The sequence below is a fragment of the Crotalus tigris genome, unplaced genomic scaffold (assembly GCF_016545835.1).
Source record: "Crotalus tigris isolate CLP2741 ecotype Arizona unplaced genomic scaffold, ASM1654583v1 scf7180000024307.1902530, whole genome shotgun sequence".
In the NCBI taxonomy this organism is placed as follows: domain Eukaryota; kingdom Metazoa; phylum Chordata; class Lepidosauria; order Squamata; family Viperidae; genus Crotalus; species Crotalus tigris.
In genome coordinates, this window is record NW_024100479.1 from 1,002,490 (window position 1) to 1,020,735 (window position 18,246).

Below are 18,246 nucleotides of genomic sequence, written 5' to 3' on the forward strand. Positions count from 1 at the left end.
TAGGCATTTCTGTTTCTCTTCTAAGGTTAGCTGAAAGCCAGGTTAGGGGAAAGCCCCATCTTCAAAGCCAGCAGCAACAAGGCTAGATCTAGTAATTTGGAAATGAAGATAGTGTCAGTGAAGCTACTTGTAACATACATTCTGATTTATTTTATGAACTGAGATATATATGGCCTGTGAGATCAGGTGGCTCAGAAAAAAAATCAGTCCTTCAGTAGACAGCAGCTGTTTCTTCTTCAGAAAACAATTTTTCTTTTCCTTTTTTTCCCCCCCTCTTTTCTTTCCAGCCTTCAGACTAAGGACAGAAAGGGATCTGTAGTTTTTCTTACTGGAAAACCAGCTGCTCTGAAAAACGTTTCCTTTGGAATAAAGTAACTAGTGGGAGATAACAGAGCTTGCTATCTTTGGGAATTGCAAGGGGGTATAGCGAAGTTTTGAGAAGAGAGTTTGAAGGCCCCTCATTGGAATCAGCAGGAGGTCCGAGCCATATACAAAACAACTTTTTCTTCAAAAAAAAAACTGCAATTGCATCAAGATAAAGTTCAAACACTACATTAGATTAAATTTTACAAATAATGTAGCATTACAGACTACGTGATAGAAAATACCATGGCTTTTGAAAGAATTTTAGTTAATAGAAGAATAATGGTTTTCTCTTAAGCTACTTGCTATCTTTATAATTTGTTTTATAATTTCTCATTCATTCTCACCATATGGTCAAACTACCTCAACATATTCTTTCATGTGTTACTCTGTTTTGTATTTGGTGTACATTGATTCAGCGCCCATTAATTTTTGATCCCATCTCTTCTTATTTTATCACATGTGTTCTTTTAAGTGCTCCATTATCAAAATATTCAACTTTTTACGTTTCACCTAACATTCCCAATTCACACTTCCATATTTTGAAAGGACAGAAGCACACGCTTCCACACATTATACTTCTTTCAACAAACTTTCATGCTTCATCATAGTCCTTATGTTATCCATTAACTTTTTTACATTGTTTGTATGTTTAAAAATTCTGCATCCATTTCCCTGCTTTTAGTAAACATTCTATCAAGGGCACAAATTGCTCTTCTTTTTCATCATTTATGTATAAATTTTCCAATATTTACTCAGTTTTCTCTGTTAAATTCAATTACCCTCCCCTTTGATAACAATACTTTAAATTTTCAGATCTGCATTCCCGGCATGTTGTTGCAACATATAATCTATCTAACATTTGCTAGAATTATTTAGGGTTGTGAGCTTAATAACAACATGAGATCATTTGTATACAAAAGTATACATGCATTTAAATCCCAACCAACACCCTTCAAACATCAGCAGAAGCATTCCTTATGCATTTTTCCATAAATACATTAAACTCTCAAAGGGATATTATACATCCTTATCTTGCTGACAGTTGAATCATTCTGTAAGCATTTCATTTATTCTCACACAATTCTTACACTGCATCATATATACTTATACAGTATTCAGTAAGCAGCCATCACATTCTTGCAGACAATTCTGTAATTCAAACATATGTACGTTATTTTATACTTCTTTTAAATCAACAAATGATCAAACATCCTGCTGTATAAAACATGCAGTAATAGCTCAAGTGATATATTACTATTAAGCAGACAGTGAGTAACCTGTAATAGTACAAGATTATTTGTGTGCTTGCTTTTCCTAATCAGATTTGATCTCATTACCAACCAGCTTATAAAGTGGTTTATTTTTATTTAGGATTTGGACTTCAGCTCTTAGTGTAATTATCTGTTTTGACAGGAAGTGTTTTGAACATTGTGGAATCAGTATTAAATGGACCAATGGATAATTGACATCTGAAAAATATGGCAAGTTTCACCAATGTCTTATAATAATTCTAGACTGCATATTTGTTATCTGTGAGTGTGTGTATGAGCTCATACAGTTAGAAGGAAGATAAAAGAATGAATTGTCTAGAAAAAATGATGGTTTTTGTCTTTGTAGGGGTAATATATAAATGAGATAAAACTACAGATACGCATAATTATGTATGATTGAGATTATCTACAAAAATAAGTAGTGGCCAAATATCTTTGGTTAGTCCATATATGTGACTTACTAGGCATAGATACTGAAATACCTTGGTATTCAGTTGTAATTTTTATTCCAAACTGATCAAAAAAGTTTTATAAAATTGAGCACATGTGACTATATTTCAGGAGAAAAAGAAAAAATATAAACCTTTTACATTAATAGTGCACAGCATAATTGCTTAAGTTTATTTCCCAACAAATATTAAAGCTGAAATGGTATAACTAGGAAAAATTCTCAGGTAACTCAGTGGGAATTAGTTTTGAATATGTGTAGGATTGACTGTATTCTTAAAGCTATGGTTGTCAGAGTTATCAGAATAAAATTCCTGTGTGTAAATCTTGCAGAATTTTAAGGCATTTAGGTTAAAAATAGACATACGACATATTCTCTAAATCCGACAGTTATATTAGTATTGTTAGTATATGAAGCTCTGTGACTTTTGGGTAAAGAATGTCTGAAAACAAATGAATAGTAGACATTCACGTAGTTTTGCAAACTAGTGAATTAACATTATATTTTTCTGCTTAATATAGGGAGATGTGCGAAATATCATTGTTCCTGAGAACGTGAACATTGGACAGAAATTGGACTATTTGGACACAATGGTACAACAGAATTTGGATGAAGTGAAGGACCAAATTAAACGGGAAATAAGGAAGGAACTTAAAATCAAAGAAGGAGCAGAAAACCTCAGGAAGGTCACTACAGATAAAAAAAACTTGGCTTACGTAGACAACATTTTGAAAAAATCAAATAAGAAGCTAGAGGAATTGCATCATAAATTACAGGAATTAAATGCTCACATTGTGGTAGCAGAACCTGAAGATGTTACAGGTATGCAACTGTTTTTTTTTTTCTTTTTGACAAAGGTATTAAACGTTTGCAGCAATTTAGGTGGAAACAGATGCCTTCTTTAGAGTTTTGAATATATTATTCCTATACATCAGGGGTGTCAAACTGCTGGCCCGCGGGCCGGTTTCATCATACCCGAGCTGCGCCCACCCCATTGCCGGCAATGGCGAAAAAGCTCCGATACGTCGTGTGACGTCACGTGACGTCGCGAGTTTGACATGCCTGCTATACATTTTACCTGCTTTTAAATATTGTAGATTTTAGCAACATTTGCAGTTCATTACTTGCAGATGTTTGTATGTAAAAAAAGTGGTCATCCTCATGTCTGCTTAGTTATATGTAGAAACATCAGAATTTGGAATGTTCAGGTCATCTGTATCATTATTTATGCCTTTTATTAAATATATTTGATACTTCTCTACCAAAGCATCTCAAAGTGGTTATCAGTTAAAAACAGCAGAATACTTCAAAATAATACAATGTAATATTTTTTAATATATATATATATATATTTCCTAAAATGATAAACATTCTTCCATCATTTATGCTGGGAAGGCTTCGACAAAGTTTTAAGGGGCTACTAGAATATTTTATATTTGGTGCCTCCTGAATTTCAGAAGAGAAAGTATTCTAGAAGGAGGTGCCACCACAGAGAAGTCTCTCATGAGTGTACAGAGGTTTTCAGCACTGAAGATCTGATTGAACAGTTATTTAAATATGATTTGAGAGATTATGCTCCTAAATCTTAAAAATATGCTTAGCTATGATATAATATTAAAAGCAAAATTTAGAAGAATGATGGCAATTCATCTTGTGCTAATTATAGTCCTGTATTTCAGTTACCAGGTCTATAATTTGATGGCTTGAGTGACATGCAGGATATTTTTTTACTCCATAGTATTTCCCCCTAAAATAGAAAGTTTAGCTCTGCAATCTTGTTCCCTGACCACATTATGTTAATTTGCTGTAATACAATATGATAGAAATGCTACTGTTTTCCTTATGTTCATCATTTAGTCAGTTTTTGATACTGAAAATCAATAGTTGCAGAACTTCAGCATTTGAGTAAACTGCTTTTCTACAAATTCTGAATCTGTGAATTTTTTTTATGTTTATACTATTAAAGTTCGTTGTTGAATCTATAGGTAGTCCTCAATTTATGATCGGTCATTTAATGACCATTCACTAAATTAAACAAGTTAGAATGGACCCACCCAAAAGCTACTTACTACTTGATTTCAAAGTTACAGCAGTTACACAAATACACTCTCGTAATCATGCAATCATATTTTGGGCACCTGGCAGCTGACTCACCTTTTGGCTGTTTACAGCATCCTATATTTTTGACTTTTTTGCCCGTTTCCAGCCGTTATTTCCAGCAAAATCGCCCATTGGGTAAAATGGATTTGCTTAACAACCGTGGCATTTAATGACTGCTGCAAAATTGTCATATACTCAAATCTGATTATGTGATGATATGTTAATCACCACAGTCACTTAACAACTGTAATTCTGGGCTCAATTACAGTTGTAAGTTGAGGAGTACCTATATATCATTAAATATATATCATTAACTTTGGAATTGCCCAAATTTCATATTTGTTTTTACTGAGGTTATTTTTCTGCGAGCTAAGACAACAGTGTCTTCTTCTATGATTTACATCAATATTCTAATCCATATTCCATGATGAGAAAAGCAGGAACTCATGGTGTGCTGACAGATTAGTAATCTAAAATATGTATAGTCTTAGCCAAACCCGCTATACTTGATGCTTTCTGCCATAAAGATTAGTATAAATGATGATAACATTAAAGATGCAGTGATAAGCGCCGTGGTGGTGCAGTGGTTAGAATGCAGTATTGCAAGCTAATACTGCCAGGAGTTCAATTCTGACTGGCTCAAGGTTGACTCAGTCTTCCATCCTTCTGAGGTTAGTAAAAGGAGGACCCAGATTGTTGGGGGGGGGGCAATATGCTGACTCTAAAAACTGCTTAGAGGGAGCTGTAAAGCACTACAGAGCAGTACATAAATCTAAGTGCTATTGCTATACTGGCGATAACCTAAAACAGGTAATGGCAAAAATTACTTAAAACTGGCAATATTAGGGTTACCTTGAAGTTAAAATATACTCCTTTGTTCTTTCTTCATTATAGTGTCGGTTTTTTAATGTTGTAATACAGTGCATACATTCCTTCCCAATTTACAGTTGCTATAGGTTTCAAGATCAGATTTTCACCTTTTTTATTATATCACTGAGATTTGATTTGGAAGAGTGACAGTGTCCCTCTCACTGAATTCTGTCCTATAGCAGCTTTGATCTCTAGATGGTGGAGGTAGTGTCAAGGATGATCTAATGACAATGCATGGTCTTGCCGTGTATGTGGTGATCAGTATGTGTCTATAATGTTGGGCTAGTGGGACAGTTAGGATCCTGCTTGTGCAGTTCATTTTGCTGTGTTGTCACGTTTCTCTTTGACTTCTTGGGACTTACTGTAGGGCTGGGCTTTAGGCAATGAAGAATTTTAACTTCCATATGTGTGAAGAAAGTTTTTGGGAGGGTTTGGGAGTCCATCATGGGATGGAAATGCCATACACTTTGGGTTTGGGTTTTAGGTCCCATCAGCTGATTGGTAATCCGAAATTGGGAGGTAGAAGAATGAGTCCTTTGGCATAGTCAGATCAGATTGCTCTGAGATTTGTCACCCCAGAATGCTTCTGCACAATCGGTAGACCAGGTAAGAGGTCTGCCTCAAGCCTGTAGGGCAGGAGTAGGCAACCTCGGCTCTTTTATGACTCATGGACTTCAACTCCCAGAATTCCTGAGTCAGCATAGCTGACTTCTGGGAGTTGAAGTCCATGAGTCATAAAAAAGCCGAAGTTGCCTACCCCTGCTGTAGGGGGATCCACATGGATTTCAGAAGTGATTTTTGGACCTTCCCAGTAATTTGTAAAGCAGCCCAGAGTTCTGATTGGAATTTACAGAAGCCCAGAGTATTTGACACGATTGGCCTTTGAACCTATTTTTTAATGTGTTTACTGAGGAGTTCCAGTGGAGAAAGATCAAGGGGGAATTGGACTGGATGCTGGTAAAAAAGTTATACTCACGACAATACCATTGTAGTAAGGATAATAAGGAGGACTTGGTTTTGCCCTAATTGTATCCACAGCAGCTCTTGCTATAGTAAACTGTACCCATTTTGGAGGTGGAAGACATAAATATCCAGGCTGAAATTTTCTGACCTGGATCCCACCTGAGCAAGATCAGAAGAGGTGACTGCGATCAAATATTGCAGTGGAGAAACAGCTTGAAACTGAACCAAGCATAACAGAGTTACTCTTTGTCCATTTAAAATTTTGGTCAGATCTTGGGTTGTCTCTTGATGATGTGGCACTGGAATAGTAAGTTAATGCCATATTTAATATATTTTATTTTGAATTGTTTGCATTGATTTAATTGTTGCTATTGTTCCTTCCTATTACTTTATTGTTTCATTTTATATTTAAAATGAAATATGGATAGCAATAGCACGTAAGACTTATATACTGCTCTGTAGTGCTTTACAGCCCTCTCTAAGTGTTTACAGAGTCAGCATACTGCTCCCAGCAATCTGGGTCCTAATTTTACCAACCTCAGAAGGATGGAAGACTGTGTCAACCTTGAGTCGGTCAGGGTGGAGGGAATCGAACTCCTGGCAATGTGAGCAGTTACCTGCAATACTGCATTCTAACCTCTGTGCCAAAACAGACACATGTTTTCAGTGTTTTGTAAACTGCCGGGATGGATGTTGTTAATCGTTTTGTAAACTGCTGTGAATCTGTATTGCTTTGGCAGAATATAAATGAAATCAAATAAAATAATTACTACTCAGCAATCTAGATAGGTACTCATTTAGAGACCAGAATTGGGACTGGCAACACAGTTATTAAGTAAAATGGTCACTAAGGGAACAATCACATGATCACAGCTATGCTTACAATTTTACTTCAGTTTTCTTTTGCCTTACAAAAGGGTAAGCCCTCAAATAGTCAGATAAGCCATAATGGCAGGAAAGATTTCTGGAACCCAACTCACAAGGCTGCAGGGGAAAGAGGCCCATTTTACAGCCTTTCCCCCCCACTCCTGCCCTTTGGAATGCTCACCCTGGCATTAGAGTAATTAGCAAGAAGAGAATTGATGTTTGTATTTACCTTTATTGGAAAAGAAGGGATTACAAGAGAGTAAACAGACACACAATGGTGAATACACATAGAAAAGAACACTCTAGCATTGACTAAAGTTTGCCTATTGGGCTCATGGCTGCAAGCCCTTTGTGTGAAATTGATTAGGGGTTTTCAGTGTCAGGCAGCACTGACAATTGGTGGGAGGACTTTAATCAATTAAGGTCACAGCTGAGGTTGTTAACTTGCAGTTATTTATTTTACCTTCAAGTCAGTCTTGGTATAAACATGGATAAGGCCGTGCAGTCTTTTTCGTAACATGATTCAGAAGTGGCTTGCCTTTACCTTCTTGTCGGGGTTATGAGAGAGTGACTGGTTCAGTCACCCAGCAGGGAGAACTAGAAGTCATAGTTTTCTGCTTTCTATCTCAGCGTCTTCAAGCACTACACCAGAAAGCTATGTATATTGCAATTGGGTATCTGATAATTATCATCTAAAAATATTCTGGTTTGCTTTCTAATTTAAAGCTTTGTGTTCTATTTAATTTTTGTGCCTCAAGGACAAGTAGAGAACTTTCCAAGGTTTTATTTATATTTATTTTCCTATTTCTTTGATCACTGAATCAAGTATAATATGTTGTATATATGTAATTAATACCAATAACTGTTTGTGTGTGTTTGGGTTGAGGCACGGGTCGGCAACCCGCGGCTCCGGAGCCGCATGCGGCTCTTTGAGCCATCACCTGCAGCTCCGGAGCCTCCTTCACCATTTGGAGAGAGAGAGAGAGAGAGAGAGAGAGAGAGAGAGAGAGAGAGAGAGAGAGAGGCACTTACACTTCCCTTCTCTCTCTCGCTCTCTCATATGGACTTGCCTCCTCACAGGGCTCCTGATTGGCCCTGCGCCCGGGTGCCCCGCCCCTGGGAGGAGCTCAGCCAGGAAGTGCCTTTCCCAGGCTGGCCCCATCCAAGGTGCACATGGCCGTGGAGCCGCGCGGGGAAGCCCCGGGATCCCCGCTGAGAGAAACCCGCTGGAGGCTCTGCTGAGAGGGCCAGCCCTCCCGCAAATTGCGGCCCGAGGGACAGCAGCCCCTGCGATCCCGGCTACCAGGAAGGAAGAGGGAGATGCATCAATGGTAGGAGAGGAGAGCCTCCTCCTGGCGGCGGCAGCTTCCTTGCCCTCTTCCTCCTCTTCCCCTTCTTCCTCCTGCTGCCCCACGGGTGGCTTGGGCTGGCTCCAGGGCAAGAGGGGTATGGGGGAGCAGGCGGGTCAGTGGAGGGGCTGGCAGCCCCTGCTGCGGCTACATTGGATGAGAGAAAGAGGAAAGAGAGGGAGAGGAAAGAGAAAGGGGGGAAAGGAGAGAGGGAGAGGAAAGAGAGAAATGGAGAGGAAAGAGAGAGAAAGAGAGGGGGAAGAGAGAAAAAGGAAAGAGGGAGAGGAAAGAAAGAGAAGAAAGAGAAAAGAGGGAGAAGAAAGAGAAAGAGAAGAAAAAGAGAGGGGGGAAGGAGAGAGGGAGAGGAAAGAGAGAAACAGAGGAAAGAAAGAGGGAGAGGAAAGAGAGGGAGAGGAAAGAGAAATGAAGAGGAAAGAGAGAGGGAGAGGAAAGGGGGAGGAAAGAAAGAAAGAGGAAAGGGAGAGGAAAGAGGAAAGAGAAGAAAGAGAAAAAGGAAAGAAAAAGAAAAAGAGGAAAGAAAGACAGAAAGAGAAAGGAAAGAGAGAAGGAGAAGAAAGAGGAAAGAAAGAGAGAAAAAAGAAAGGGAGGGAAGAGAGAGAAAGAGGGAGAGGAAAGAGGAAAGAAAGACAGAGAAAGAGGAAAGATAGAGGGAGAGAAAAGAGAAACAGGCAGAGGAAAGAGGGAGAGGAAAGAGAAAGGAAAGAAAGACAGAAAGAGGAAAGAGAGGAAAGAGAAAGAGAGGGAGAGGAAAGAGAGAGGAAAGAAAGACAAAGAAAGAAAGAGAGGGAGAGGAAAGAGAAGAAAGAGAAAGAGAAGAAAGAAAGAGGAAAGAGAGGAAAGAAAGACAGAAAGAGAAAAAAGAGAGAAAGAGGAAAGAGAAAGAGAGAGGAAAGAGGGGAAAGAGAAAGCGAGGGAGAGGAAAGAAAGAGAGTGGAAAGAGAGGGAAAGGAAAGAGTGAAATAGAGGGAGAAGAAAGAGAGAGAGGAAAGAAAGAGGAAAGAGAAAGAGGGAGAGGAAAGGGAGAAAGAGAGAGGAAAGAGAGGGAGGGGGAGAGAGACCCTTTTGATATCTATATATATATAAAGGTACAAAAGGATATATGCAGTGTTATCTTCATTTTAGATATCAAAAAGGTTTTGCAGCTCCCAGTTTTTTGTTTGTTTGTTTTTGTTTGTTTGTTTTTTGGTGGGAAATGGGTCCAAGGGGCTCTTTGAGTGTTTTGGGTTGCCTACCCCTGGGTTAAGGAGACTTTAAGGAGTAATGATAGAGAAACAACACACAATCGTACTCTCATATATAGCCATTTTCAAATCTTTTTTTAAAAGATTTGAAAAATACAGTAAAATATACAATAATATCAATAAATCTGATAAATATGTAAAGACAAGCACAATCACTAGATGTTTCTCCGACCACATACTATCCATGACATTGCAGTCAATATTTACCTATCTTAAAATTTATACATTTCCCCATTTTTAGTAAGCATCTTACAAAGTACAAAGATTCACTAACTTGCTCAAGTTTTTGGGCATTTGTATATAACAGGGGTCTTTGAACTTGGCCCTTTTATGACTTGTGGATTTCAACTCCCAGAATTCCTCAGCCAGTGCCAAGTTTGAAGACCCCTGCACTAGACAAAGAAAGCAATTCTCTCTCTGTCTCTCTCTCTCTCTCTCTCTCTCTCTCTCTCTCTCTCTCTCTCTCTCTCTCTCTCTCTCTCTCATTTTGACCATTTTCCTTCATTCTTTTGCAAGCTAATCTGTTCTTTAATATTTTTGCATGCAAAACTGAGACTTGCTATAAGTTTTACTTTAATTCTAGACCTATTCTTGCTTATTACTAATTGAAAAAACTTTACACTAACTTTGCCTTCTAGGATCGAACATTCCTAAACTAAACTGAATGTTCATAACTTCCTTCAAATCTGTTAAAAGGTAAAATACCCAACAAGGAGCTTTGCAAGCGACTCCTGTTGTAAAGGGGAATTATCAGCAATTAAGATTATCCAAAGATTTGTCTGTGAGTTTTTATCATGAGGCCTCAGAAGGAATATTTAACTAAGGCCCCGTTAACTAGTTAACTATGTAAACTAATAAAAACAGAAGTGCTCATGTTTTGGTATAATATTTTTATGCACAATAAACTAGAGTGCCTTCCCACTCCATAACATATGATTTCAAAACAGCTTTACAACACTTTCAGGTGCCAACGGAGTGATATGAATATTTAAATATATATCTAGATGTTCTGCCTGTAAGTAATCAATAATTTAATTGGCCCGTTATTTCGCACTTGCAAATCCACCTGCTTGATAAAATGTATTTGTAACCAAAATATTAGCAGTGTTTTCATGATCATTTGCAGACACGCAGAGAGTCTAAAAATTTGAATGCACTTTCCAAACTGAAGATTTTAGCATTTGCTAATTCAGTGTTTGCCTCAACTTTATAGAACATAACTTCCATGAATAATGAGAACTGACTGTATATGGAGACTTTGGAGGTGCTCCCAGAATGGTGAACATTCATTAATTACTAAACATAATTTAATAGTAATTTGCTAACAATGATATCTTATAAAAGGACTAATATAAATGGTACTGCATTATAATTTGTAAAATCATAACTAGTTCTGTTTTTGCTTTCTTAAAGTAACTTCTTCAAAGCTACTTATAATCAAGAGCAGGGGTGTCAAACTGCCGGCCCACAGGCCGTATGGGTCATGCCAAAACTGCACTCACTCCATTGCCAACAATGGAAAAAAAGTTGCGATACGTCGCGACACATCACGTGACATTGGGAGTATGACACCCCTGATCAAGAGTGATACACTATGTATATGTGTTAATGAGAATTTCAATGGACGATTGATTAAAGTAAAACTATTGTTTCCCCTTTAAGTAACCAGTGTTTCCTTCTTAGGCCACAAGGTAGCAATATCAAGCCAATGGGAACTTATATATCTTCAATATATCATTTGCTATCCAGTAAGCTTCCTGTACCATGTTTTTTTTAATAACTATTTTAAGTATTTTTTTTAAAACTGAATAGAAAGTTAACTTGTTCCAAAATAAAAAACACTTTGCAACAATACTGTTGGGACCCTCAGTAATCCCACTGGTATAGTGGAGACAGTCATGTGGGGCTAATACATCTTTTTGTGAGTTTCCATTAGAATGTTGTATGATCAAAACTTCACTTAATGTTATTTATTTATTTTGCATTATAAAGTTTTAGTTGAAATACCTAAATAATAATTTGGTAGCCAAATTATTCCTGTATTTTTTAAAATAAATATTTTAATTGTCTAGCAAAAGTTTTATAAAATGGCTGTATTAGATCACTAAAACAAGAGATTGTTTCATAGAACTATTGTTGTGCTGCCTTAGTTTTACATGAATAGTTGTTTGTACAAAATAGTCCTCATTTGAGAAATGGAAAGTGACTACACCAGGTAGAAAATATGAACAGTATTAGGACAAAGATATTATCAACTTAAATGTTACTGCAAAATTGATATTTTGACTGATACAAACTTAATGCATTCCTTTTATTGTAGAGTATTATTTAGAAAAATAATGGGCATTTGTTTCAAATTTACAGATTGTCCCAGAACACCTGATACACCAAACAGTGATCCTCGCTTTCCTACTAACAACAGATTAATTGCCTTAAAGAAACAGTTAAATATAGAATTGAAAGTAAAGCAGGGAGCAGAAAATATGATTCAAATGTATTCGAATGGTCCATCAAAGGTAAGACTTATTAGCTCACACATTTAATAAGGTTTTCAGATGAGGGATTTAAAACTTTACAGTCAAGATAGACAATATAAATAGATCCATACCAGAGTAATGGATAATTTCCTATCCTGTGGCTAATTACAAATAATTCATGTTTGAATTCAGTAATACACTGTTTAATTTTCAGGTTGTTACATGAAAATGTTACAGGTTGTTACATTTTGAGTATCTGACATTACAGAGTGGCCATTTGGGAAGATATAGAAATTATGTTTAAAAGTCAATTTCTAAGCATATCAGATATTTTGTTGGTATCTATTTGTACCAAGGGGAATTTCTGCTTCTTTTGACGGGTTGTGCTAGCCGTGGATCATCTAGGGTTATGATACCATTTCCACATCCTCCAGTAATGTGCTCTGATAACATTACCAGTAAATCATATTTGGAAGTATTGTTTCTATACCAAACCATGGAATGGTGTTTATCAGCAATCATAAATAGGAATTTGATTTTGGCATGTAGAGCATGAACTACAGAAATGTAGATTTCTACAATAGAATCAAATGGATTACAGTGACAGAGAGTTGACAGTTTGAATTGCTTCTTGATGGTTCACTGACCTTTCTGAAAATCAATTTGTAGCTTTCCAGACACTTTCAGTTATATGTTAAATTACATTGTTAATCTTGCTGCTGAGCTACTAACATAGAAGAAAACTTCTTCAAGTCCTTTCCGTTACCTTCCATTTTTAAACTGTGTATGTGTTGTGTGACAGAAAGAGAAAGAGTAGTTTTTTTAAGATTTTTTTTTCTTCATTTGTATAAATGTTCTCAGTATTATATACTACAAATAAATGCTAACAGCATTCTAGTAAAAATCCTGACTTTCTTTTTGGTTCTGTCTCTTAGAGGCTGCATTATTCTATTTGCTGTAGTGCTCTAATTTCTACATTAGTTTAGATGAATTAAAAATAATAATAATAAAAGAAATTTAAACAACAAGGATGTAATTGATGCCTATGCCCAATACATCCAAAATTTAAATAAAATGTATTGGTAGTCATTGCACATTAGTTTTCAAACCATGATGATTTCTGAATCTTGTTTAGTTTGTCAGAATTCATATTCGGAAAAGATAGTGTGAATTGTACTTGAAAACTCGTTGGGGAATTCAAATTTTAGGATCACATAACTGTTGTTTCTTTTTCTTTTTTTAGGATAGAAAACTGCTTGCAACAGCTCAACAGATGCTTCAGGACAGCAAGACAAAAATTGAAGTTATAAGGATGCAGATTCTTCAAGCAGTGCAGACTAATGAATTGGCTTTTGATAATGGTGAAACATTAGAGAGAAAACCTTTCACTAAAATCTTTCTAGAATCTTCTAACTCAAAACTCTCATGGAACTTCTTAAAAAAGTCCCCAGTCCTGACCTCCCCCACACTACTACAAGGCCAGATCAATGCTCAGTCAGCCTTTCTCTTCCCCTATTAGTCTAGGAATCTGTACTACAGTTTAACATAAGCTATTCTGGAAAGGCTCATTAACCAGGCTCCTGTATTCTTCTTCTACAAGTGGTTACAAACATGGGTATGCACACAACACCTTGAGCAACTCATAACTGCCTGCCTGTTTTGGTTCCCTGTGGCTCATGTCAAATCCCTAATGTTGTCATATGAATCCCATTTTTGTGGGACTGTCTCTGGACTGCTCAGAACTCTCTTGTGTTTTTACTCCTCATTCTGAATAAAGTTTATGCAGAATAGATTATTACGGGGGGGAGGGAATTCCTCTTATGAGTGTAAGCTTTCCACACATGCCTCATTAACAGTTTAAATGTTCTTATTTATATTATTTGTTATTTACTAAACAAACTTATATAGCCGCCAGAAGAAACACAGCAATGAACAGAATAGAACTACAATACAATAAAAAAAAACAATGAGCCCTTTAAAATAAGAAACAATATTGAAGGCCCAGTAAAACGTGCATTCTTCCACCAGCCACTCCATGCCAGTGCCTGGTGGAAAAAACAAGTCTGAAAGCTGTCAGGGTGATATATCTCCAGGGCAAGGCTGTTCTATAAGGCAAGTGCCATGACAGCATGCTTCTGAGGCCTCCGGGATCTGAAGTAGGCCCAACCTGCCAGATCTAGTAGGATAAGCAGAAGCCATTGGGCTGTCCCACAAGTAACTCTCCCCCTTTCCAAGTGAGAGTTCAAAAGGTATACGTGCCTAGTACATTTGGATGTCATGTGACAAATCCATCAATCAGTAGGCTTGGGTAAGAGTGCTATCGGCTTGCTACTGTTTCTCCTAGATGAGTTGATGCTATGAGTAAGCCTATTTAAACTGGCCTAGGAAAGATGGACTAATAACACTGCTAAAAGCTTTCTGAACACTCTGAATCCTTTTTATACATCGCATGTCAAAGATGATTTCCATCTGTTGCAGCCAGCTGAATCAAGACAGGTGTGAATTACTGAAAAAGCAACACCATTGTATATTGTTATCACTAAATAGACAGGCATCACTAAAGGGCCAAGAATAGAAACTAAGAAGGAATAAAGACACAAGTTTTTGTTAAACAAAGGGAGCTGAAAAGTCAGTAGTTTATGCTAGATATAAACAATTGCTAGGAGATGGAGACAGAAAAAGTAGAAGATAGGGAGTTGTCAAAAAAAAGAAGAAGAAGCAGTTTATCCAGTTTAGAAACTGGGAGACCGTGAATTCTAGTCCTGCCTTAGGCACAAAGGCAGATGAGTAACCTCGGACCAGTCACTCTCTACCCTAGGAAGAAGGAGGCAGTGGCAAATCATTTCCGAAATCTTGCCAAGAAAAATGCAGAGACTTGTCCAGGCAGTCACCAGGAATCAGTACTGACTCAAAGGCACATGCACACACAAAAGGATATTATCCCGTGCTTGTATAGTTATTCCATAGCGTGCAGGTAAAGAGGTCTCTCCTGTTCAAATGTATAGGTGTTTGTCTGCATGTGAAACCCCTTCATGTACTTTGTAACATTTAGAAAATAAATGCAGTGGATGTCTGCCCCCACCAAGATGGATTTTTAAAGTTGTTTTAGTTGGCATTTGCTCTGCCGTGAATCTGCTGGCAGGTAAAATACCCATATTCAAAAATTCTTGATGGACTTTTGTTAATGTGTAGCTGAATGTCACATTAAGCTCTACAGAGCTTAGAGAACCGTCCCTTGAGTGCTTAGTTCACTTCATTTATCTGTCAATCTATCCAGTTTTATATGGCTGGTTAGTAAATCTGTATTAGATCTATAAAGCAGAAGCCATGGGATTGGGTTCAAACTTGGACAAGATAACAGATTTGGCATCACAACACAAACTCCTCTTTTGTATGCACATGCAACATTGGCATGAATATAAAAGAGGGCAGACTTGCCTGCTTTAATGCCCTCGCTCCCCAAGAAGGTAACGCGAGCTGTAATACATCTATTAAATGTTTTCTCAATTTTGTGCCAATATTCTGGCTAGTGTAACATACTATGCTAATAGTTTGATATACTAGGTTAGTACTAATTTTTGTTTATTTTTGTATGTATAGCAAAGCCTGTGATAAGCCCACTTGAGCTTCGGATGGAAGAATTGCGACATCATTTTAGGATAGAATATGCGGTGGCAGAAGGAGCCAAAAATGTTATGAAGTTGTTCGGCTCTGGAAAAGTTACCGACAGAAAAGCTCTTTCAGAGGTAATTTTTATGTAATAAGTAAAATTTGAATGATATTGTGTTAAAAGAGTTTTCCCTAATTGATTCTTTTTTTCTCTTGTTTCACTGAATAAGGCTCAAGCAAGGTTTAATGAATCAAGCCAGAAGCTGGATCTCTTGAAGTATTCATTAGAACAAAGACTAAATGAACTCCCTAAAAACCATCCCAAAAGCAGTATTATTATAGAAGAACTTTCACTTGTTTCCTCACCAACACTAAGTCCACGGCAAAGTATGATATCCACACAAAATCAGTACAGTACACTGTCCAAACCAGCAGCTTTAACAGGTTGGTTGGGGCAGTAATAGCTACATTTTGTGTGCTTTGGTTTCTAACTTGAAAATATTTGTTGCATTAAAAAGAGACATTGCAGTTTTGTATGTTTGTATGTTTTAAAATATAAATGGGCATAGTTAAATCATAGTTAAATATGTATTATCTCTAAGAAAATGTGCAGTGGCTATTTTTGGCCAAGTTCTTGTTTGCATTAATTGCATCATAGCAAGCATTTCAGTTGCTTGACTAAATTCAGACTTTTAAAGCTGGGAATATTGCTTATGAAGATTATCAGTGAAGGGAAAAATTTTATTTTAATACAGTGGTCTCTACGTATTTTCATTATGGGACCCAGCCATAATCTGATAAGCTAAAGAATTGCATTGTGTAGCTTGCTAGAATCTGCAACTCTAGTTATTGCCTAAAGGATTCTAATTCAGAATGTTTGAATCATTTATTTAATGCCTCTAATTTCTGGAATGTTTTAAAAAGTTTTTGTATCTTTATTCCTTATATTAGAAAGAATTGCAGTGAAATCTGGACATAACCTCATAGCCATTCAGTTCTGATGAGAATTTAGGTTTTTCCCTAAAACATTAAAACTTAATAATATGAAGAGAATTTTAAACAGGCAGTGCATAACACTGTATCTCTCATTTACTTGTGCTAATGTGTTTTTAGATTAAAGTAATTAAATATAAAAAATTAAGAGTAGGCATTACAGAAGAAAAACTCTCTGCACGAGGGTTATGAAATTTGAGACGCTGTAGTCCAACAGTTCCCCTCCACAGTCTGTGCGTGCTTCTGTAATTGCAGCATTTCATAAAGGAAATAAATTCCAAGGTATCTTGTATGCTTAATGAAGATCTTAAATATATCCCTGCAGACTTTATTTGCTAACTTGAAGCAGGTGTTGAATAAAAACTCTGATCTTAAAATGTTGTTTACTAAATTATTTAATAAACAACCAAATTAGAAGCAGTAGCACAGCTGTTAGCTTATATTTCCCAAAATGACTTTAGTTTTTAAACTAAAGTTGTAGCAGGGATTGTTGATTCTCTGAATGTGCCTGAGTATTGTTTCTGGGTGCTCTCAAATACACAACAATACATTGATCAGCACAGGTTAAATGTATGGAATCCCATTTTATCATTTCTGTCTATTATTATAGAATTACTAGATTGAGATTATGCAAAGATGGAATATAAATTGTTTATTAACATTCTATAACTTGCTGTTGTTGCCACAAGTTTAGCAAGAACAGTCATAAAAGTTCATGTCAGGTAAGCCCATTATGAATGCATATTAAAATTACTGGACTTGCATCAGTAGCTAAATTCAGTTGATTTCAATGGGTTTATTCTAATTTTGGATTCTTCTAGTTAAAGCTTATATATTTAAGAGCTTTTACACTGCCCCATAAATATGAGGTTTACAGAGCATTAAGATTCCTGTCCACACAGAATGATGTTAATGATGCTGATGCCATTTATCAATTGCTTCTTACTTGCTGAAGCTGGTGTTTTACCAATGATATGAGTTAAGACAATCTGATCTCATTTTAGGTACTCTGGAAGTTAGGCTTATGGGTTGCCAAGATATCCTGGAAAATGTCCCTGGTAGATCAAAAGCAACATCCTTCACTCTACCTGGATGGAGTCCAAGTGAAGCCAGATCATCTTTCATGAGTCGAACGAGTAAAAGTAAAAGTGGCAGTTGCCGAAACCTCCTGAAAACAGATGATTTATCCAGTTCAGTACCTTTTTAATGTTTTTTTCTTCATTTTCAGAAACACTTCTATGAAATCTCTTAGAAGAAGTAGCTATATGTAAAAATGAACTCAATCTAATCGTACATTTGATCATGATTGTGTTTGAAGGTTGTGCAGTAGCTTGGATTTGAAAGTTAAAAGGCACATAGAAGCACCCATTGCACAACTGCTATGATTGTCTACAAGTCATTAAAGCAGCTATGCCCTTTTCTGGATTCATTCAGAATGATTCTAGGGAAAGAAATATTTGGTTTAGGGAGTTTTGTGCCCCTGGCTCTTCAAATCCCTTAATTATTCTTATAATTAAATTTGCACTTCGGAATGTCCGTAGTTGTTCACAACAACATGGTCAAATAAATGTTAGTCCAATCATAATACAATACACAAAGCATAATGAATTAATAATCAGTAAAATCCAGTTTGAGATGTCTTGGCAATCAATCCCAAAATTCCTCCCAAAG

At 36.7% G+C, this 18,246-nt stretch overlaps 1 protein-coding gene across 3 annotated transcripts in view; it reads left to right on the top strand.

Annotated features, from left to right (window-relative positions):
- PKN2 (protein kinase N2) overlaps positions 1–18,246 on the top strand; it is a 61,943-nt gene that overhangs the window by 22,448 nt on the left and 21,249 nt on the right. For 2 of the 3 annotated variants that reach the window (XM_039324719.1, XM_039324718.1), the window contains 6 exons: positions 2,607–2,907; positions 11,861–12,012; positions 13,217–13,334; positions 15,574–15,719; positions 15,813–16,026; positions 17,580–17,765. In XM_039324719.1, coding sequence (XP_039180653.1) covers positions 2,607–2,907; positions 11,861–12,012; positions 13,217–13,334; positions 15,574–15,719; positions 15,813–16,026; positions 17,580–17,765 — 1,117 coding nt within the window. Of the gene's footprint in view, positions 1–1,779; positions 1,848–2,606; positions 2,908–11,860; positions 12,013–13,216; positions 13,335–15,573; positions 15,720–15,812; positions 16,027–17,579; positions 17,766–18,246 lie in introns of all 3 variants that reach the window. The other variant, XM_039324721.1, reaches the window with a different exon arrangement.